Consider the following 6,831-nt stretch of genomic DNA (forward strand, 5'->3'; position numbering starts at 1 on the left):
TCGAAACATCAAGAAATACTTTTATTTAACAATACTTCATATATAATATTTCAAATTCTTCATCAACTTCAGTATTAAAATACTAAACACCACAATTATGGATTTTCTACTTCATTTCAAAGGAATTCCATATTTAGACTTTTTTGTCTCTAATTAGCAACCTGTAAAATGTATGAAAACATTGCTTGATTTATATATTTAAGACATGTTTAAAATGGTCTTCCCTTAAGGCATTTTGTTAAGCTTTTGTTCCAGCATATTTTGGTCTGTTAGGAATAATGGGCTCCTGTTCATAGTGGTTTAGACTACTTTGCACTTGAGCAAAACCTTTGTAAAGCTGGACATACATGTCACACAAATTAAGGGCAAAACAAGAACAAAAATTCAATTTATATGTAATAGTGTCATTCATAAACAATAAGAATGGTTCATATGGGACATATCCTTCATTTTGTTGGCCCAGTAAAATGTATACTTTACTTTTGTTGTTTCTTATGCAACATGCTATGTTGTGCATTTGTATTAAACAAAATCCACATTTCATGTCCTTGCAAAACATGCCTCTATCATTAAAAGTGACCCTTAAAAAAAAAAAAAAAAAAGTCTTGTAATATTTGATTTCTAGTATTAGTCACAAATAAAACTATTTTTCATAAAAAAAGATCTATTCTAAACTTTATGACACAAATCATTAAACAGTGTTGTAGTGTTAATATATCTAAAATAGTATTTATTTCTAAAAAAAAACAATGTTAACACACACAGACAAAAAATGACAATTTATATATATATATATATATATATATATATATATATATATATATATATATATATATATATAGTGCCTTGAAAAAGTATTCAGCCCCCATCCCTTTTTTTCACATTTAAGTCTCATTCAGAATTTGAAATAGATTAAATTAGGATTTTCTCCCACTGATCCACAAAGCCTTGAGCACCATGTCAAATAAAAAGAAATTCCAAAAGCTTTCAACAATTTACTGAAAACAGAAATTATCAGAATAAAAAAGTATTCATACCCTTTATAATTGCAATCCTAAATTTGCTCAGGTGCAATATATTACCTCAACAAGTCACACAATTTATTGAAGGACTCCGCCTGTGTAAGAAATTAGTGGATCATCTGCTTTAAATTAATTTGTGAGGATAAATACCACTCTTTCTGTATGGTCCCACAGTATGGTGGAGACTTTCAAAAGAAAGAATCAAAATGAAGACGAAAGAGCATTCTAAGCAAGTCAGGGATGTGATTATAGAGAAGCACAAATCTGGGAAAGGGTACAAAACCATTTCAAAGGCATTGAACATCTCTCGGAGCTCAATGCAGTCCATCGTACAGAAGTGGGAAAAATACGAAACTACCACCACACTGCCTAATTAGGCCCCTCTAAACTTAGTTGCCGGACAAGAAGGGCACTTCTTAGGGAAGCTACTGTGAGGCCAACTGTGACTCTGAATGAGTTACAGAAGTCAGTGGCTGCGATGGACGATGATGTTCATGTGTCAAGAATCTCCTAGGCATTGCACAAAAAGGGCCTTTATGGGAGAGTGGCAAGGAAGAAGCCCTAGCTAAAAAAAATGGGGATGCTTTTCAGCAGCACGGACTGGCAATATTGTCAGGATTGATGGGAGGATGAATGAAGCACAATACAGAGAAATCCTGGATAAAAACCTGCGCCCCTCCGCCAAAAAACTCAAACTGCGGAAGAAGTTTGTCTTTCATCAGGACAATGATCCAAAGCACACTTCAGAGCAACACTGGAGTGGCTTAAAATGAAGAAAATAGATGTCCTTGAGTGGCCCAGATGGAGTCCTAATCTTAATCCCATCAAAAATCTGTGGCAAGACCTCAAAATTGCTGTCCATCACCGTTCCCCAACTAACTTGACACAGCTTGAGCAATTTTGCAAGGAGGAATGGGCAAATATTGCTACATCACAGTGTGCAAAGTTAATAGACTTAATAGCGTCTACTGGCTGTAATAGCTGCCAGAGGTGGTTAAACCAAGTATTTTGATCCAGGGGGATGAATACTTAAAAAATGATGACATTTCAGTTTTTTAATTTTTATTATTTGATTGTTTACCATTTTCTGTCTTTTTGGGGAGGACTCTGAAGAAGAATGTGTGACTCACAAATAAAAATTCCTGATCTAATGCATCAAAATCCCAGGCTGTGAGACTCTTAAATGTGGAAAAAGGGATGGGGGCTGAATACTTTTTCAAGGCTCTCTCTCTCTCTCTCTCTCTCTCTATAAAAGATGCAGTATCCATTGTGGGGGTTAACACACACATTGCTGCTGCAAGATCAGTGTAATTGACAAAACGATTGAACTAGACATACTGATGCACATAATGCAAAATCAATATAGTGCACAAATAATTAGTGCTCTGTATGGAGTACAGTACATTTTGCACATCCAAAATGATAGTGGGGTGTGGAATTTAAAAAGTTTTAGAACCTTATTAAAGAATAAAACAGTGGTTAAAACAGTAGTGAGAAGTCTAATAGCAGCAGACTGATCTGTGGAGACCAGAGGAATCCTGGAATGAAAGGAGCAGCAGCCATCAGGACTTGCTACAGTCAGTTTACTGATTGCCACTAAACATGCAGAAGATGATTTTCTGGTTGTTAATGTTGAAATGTAGTCTGAGGGAGGATACTGCATACCAAATGGCATCACTGACGCTTGATTGGACTCACTCTAGTCTGCACCCAACTATACCACACAGAAAACCTTACTCTGAGACAGCAATTAGATATTGCTCACTTTGGTTAACAGGAAACATAATTTGGTCCATCAGTTTCTTTTCTGGTGTTGTACTGGCATTATTTCCAATGATCCAACTTGTAAGACCAGAATCATGACGAGCCTTCCCACAAAGCTCAATAGTGAATGTTCAATGAATTAAACACAACAGCTTCGATTTTCTATCATTTACCAATTGAATGATATTAAAGAACATCAGACTGCATTCTCTAAATGGTGTATTAGACTTTCTCAGTAATATCTAAATTCAACTACCTTAATATTTTAATCACATATGAATAATGGAAACAGCCATCTAGCAGCCCTGTCAATTTAAGTTGCCATAAAATTGGAAGTATTTCAAATACACACTTAAGTTTTCAAAACAGTTCGAAAAGCATACTGATTCATAAATCATCTTAACTAATTCATTTTTTTAAAATTAATTGTTAGGGTGCATTTCACCAAAACTCTGGTAATTATGCCCAAACTACATTATTAATAATTTTAGTAAAAAATAAAAGATAATAGCAATGACATTTAGTTGCAAAAGCTGGCATTACTAGAGTATTAGACACAACTTTGTGAGAAGGCTAGATTACGGGAACAAAACTACTCCAAACACCACATTATTCATTTAAAGTCAATTGATAATTGATTATTGTACCAGTGAGTGGTTTACTCAAATGACAGCAAGTCTGGATGGTGCTCCTCATTGTCAACACTGGCGCACCTTTGCCTGGGCACACCAGAGTCTTCTGAGCCGTTCAGAAGATCATCTTCACTGATGCTGAACCGTAGACCTGGTTTACCACGACATGGTGTGGAGGCCATCCTTACCTCAGGGCCTCCAGGCTTCTGCTTGAGGTCCAGAGTATCTTTATGGATAAGGTCAGGAACTGAGGGGAGAAGCTGGGACTTGTCCTCTAGGTTTTCCTCTGCTTCGCCAGAGATATATACCTTAGAGTTTTCCTGTTTCTTTTCCTCAAAGTTGAGTTTGCTTGTCAATGATGTCTCCTCCACCACCTCCTCCTCCTCCTCCTCTTTTGGCTTGTCATTCTTAATTAGTGGGGTCTTGTCAGGGGATGCAGTGTAGGTGTCGGATACCTCAGGGGTATTGACCACTGGGTCAGAGGAGATCATCATGTCTTGAGTGGTCCTCAATGCACGGGGCATGCGTTTCTTGCCTGGTGGTGGTGGGTCCAGCCTGGGAAATGTCTCAAGTAGTTTTTGGCTGTAAGAATGAAAATAATATTCTTACAGCAATTCGGTGACTAATCTAACCCCATGTAAGTTGAATGCCCTCCACTAACCTATTTAAAATTCAGCACTTGTTTCTCATCAGATGCCTCAGCTTCAGAGTTTCAGTTATGATATTACTTACACAAAACTTCTTGTCCTAAACTATTCCGGACCATTAATAAGTGTCATAAAGCATACAGAGCAGAAGAAAAACATCTCCAAATACTAATGGCAGGGCAATGATTTGTCTGGGTAGGACTCAGACCTGTTTCAGTTCTCACCACTGAAAATGGCTTTCACTCCTATAGAATCATTGTGACACATGTAAAGTATCGACTGTACCTGTTGCCACTGGTCCCTTGGCTGGTATTCTCTGTGCAGGACAGCATGGCTCCCGCGTTCTTGTTCACTTCGGTGACTCCGATATCTCCCAGGCTGGTCTGGTCCTTTCTCCTCAGAAGGTCATTGACCTTTGCTCCCATGGCTTTCCCCAAGTTAAGAGCGTTTTTGAAGTGTTGATTGCTAGTGGACTTGGGGCCGCTTGCTGTGGATTCATTAGCACTGACTGATGTAGAAGACGTAGCTGCCATCCGCTTACTTAATGCAGAGACGTGCTGAAGTTTTGGAGTGTGGGCAGCATTGGAGTTCTCAAACATGCTTTGGTCAACTGCAAAGGAAAGAAAAACAATTAATCAAAATAAATGGCAGAAGTAGTAGTTTTATCAGTTATAGCTAGTAATTTTTTTAGTTTTTAAAGTCAAGGTTTTATGATTTTTATAAACTGAATTTATGTATCAAAAACAAGTAAAGAATTAAAAGATGCTCAGCATAAAAAGTGGTACCCGTAATACAATTAATAAAGCCAATAAAAGGTAAAAAAAATGGGATTGGTTAGAAATGCTTTAAACAACAAAATCTAAATTCATAACAGCAGATATTAAATTTACAAAATGAACACTCCACAATTGAAGCAGGGGTGGAGGAGGGGCTGCAGGAATGAAAACCTTGACTGTCAACAATTAACTGTAGGACAAAAATAAAAATTAAAAACAAAACAAAAAATAGCATGCAGAAGCAACACAGTACAACACAGCATGTCACAACGGAAGGTGATGGCCAATAGACAGAACTTTTCAGAAGAATCCTTACCTCACAAAGAATACAGTAACTCGGCAAGCATTTTAATGAGAGATAAAAAAAACAAAAAAACACATTCATATTTTTTGAATAGAAGACAAGTAAATATCATACTGTAGTGTGTCTCTGTGTGGAAATAATTATTTAGATTAAGTAAATAGAGTACTACACTTAATATAAAAAATATCAGGTTAAATGAGGCCATAACTTACATTGACAGCAGTTCAATGACATATTAATACAGAAGGCGAGAAAGATCCACATCCAAATTTTAATGTTAGACACTAGTGATGAAGAGCTTGTGTGGGTTCAGGGTGAAGTAATAGACCTTAATAGCAATAATATACTCTACAAGAGGTCCCCCTTTGGCCGAGGACTCTGTAGTCAATATTCTTGTAAGTAATGACATCAGTGTGTTTGGTAAAACTCAAGCCTTTCCTTATCATGGCACTGCACTGGGTGAAAACCGAGAACTGCAATGGTTTACAACATTGTAAACAATAACTCATTCTTGATCAACAAAACACAAGCCCCATTAGTTAGTTAGTGAGAGACATTAGTTAGTGGATGCCCTTCAACGGTCTCTTTGCAATCTATAAAGCCTTGAAGAAACTGTTATTGAAAAAACACAGGGGGTAGAGGATCCACGACAGCGTAATTTGTCATCCAAGTGTAAAAACACGGCACAAAAAAGACAATGGACCCATATATCTCAATCTAATTATTCTAAACAATTACTTTCCCAATTACGTTTTTAAGGATAGGAACAACTTTTTGCTAGAAAGCGACTGCTCTTCTCGTAATTCACAACAGTCACGGTTTTGAATTCATCCTTATTCACATGGTTCCATTCCTGATTGTGACCTTTATAAGGGAAATAAATGAGGCAGCTATCTGGTTTGTTATTAGTCCACCTTGCACACTACATCATCTTCACTGAACAGTGCTACAACGCTCAAACAAGACACGCCAATTAATGCAAAATCAGATACAGGTCCAGAAACACATTATGCGCCCAAAGAAATGTTCTGACTCACCACCGTCACTCTTGGTATGTCACATTTGAGACATATAAATAAGCAGCTATCGGGCTTATCTGACAGAAGTATTAGATTTCAGCAGATGGGTGTATGCCCTCTTGTTGCAAGTATACTGAGCATCAAAAGAAACTGATCACTTATATTTAAGTATCAAAAGAAACATATCACTTACATTTGGATAAAATTCACTAGATATGACAAACACTGTTTTAGAGTAGGTGTAGTGACTTTTTATTGTGCTGATTAACAACTGACATCATGAAGATGCTGAAAAATGATCTGTCGATCTTGGGCAGGTGTTGTGACTCTTGGTCTCCCAGTTCATGACCTGTCACTGACAGAGTGTGTCTGGTTATACTGTCTCGCCAGGTTTGAAATTGTTGGCTGTGAGCACCCAAGACGGTGAGCCACAGTATGCTGCCTTAGTCCGGCCTCCAACGTGCCGACTGCATGAAGGCGCTGCTCTCTTGACAGACATGGCATATTGTTTTTTTTTCTGTGATTTTCTTTATTGCTTTTATTCAAGCTTGCAATTCAACAGCTGAAATCACTCCCTATCCAGTGTCCAATCAACTGTCTCACCAATTAGGTGATTAAGTGCATATGCTTCAGTCATAGTCACTCAAGCGTGTCATGGTCAAGGATG

The 6,831-nt window shown here is 37.4% G+C and overlaps 1 protein-coding gene across 1 annotated transcript; it reads right to left on the bottom strand.

Annotated features, from left to right (window-relative positions):
• Window positions 1-2,197: 2,197 nt before the first annotated feature.
• LOC121331123 (uncharacterized protein C1orf226) lies at window positions 2,198-6,392 on the bottom strand. The gene is made up of 3 exons (XM_041278336.1): window positions 5,158-6,392; window positions 4,351-4,675; window positions 2,198-4,000 (listed from the first exon to the last, which is right to left on the bottom strand). Exons 2-3 carry the CDS (start codon window positions 4,662-4,664, stop codon window positions 3,445-3,447), a joined length of 870 nt encoding a protein of 289 aa, XP_041134270.1. The 5' UTR covers window positions 4,665-4,675; window positions 5,158-6,392; the 3' UTR covers window positions 2,198-3,444.
• Window positions 6,393-6,831: the final 439 nt, after the last annotated feature.

This window comes from Polyodon spathula, chromosome 18 (assembly GCF_017654505.1).
Source record: "Polyodon spathula isolate WHYD16114869_AA chromosome 18, ASM1765450v1, whole genome shotgun sequence".
Taxonomy (NCBI): Eukaryota; Metazoa; Chordata; class Actinopteri; order Acipenseriformes; family Polyodontidae; genus Polyodon; species Polyodon spathula.

Excerpts from the sequence above, each read along its gene's own strand:
- LOC121331123 (XM_041278336.1), bottom strand. The coding sequence starts at position 4,664 with ATGTTTGAGAACTCCAATGCTGCCCACACTCCAAAACTTCAGCACGTC. Across the intron at positions 4,001-4,350 it reads CAAGGGACCAGTGGCAACAG|CCAAAAACTACTTGAGACAT; the intron begins GTACAGTCGATA and ends TCATTCTTACAG.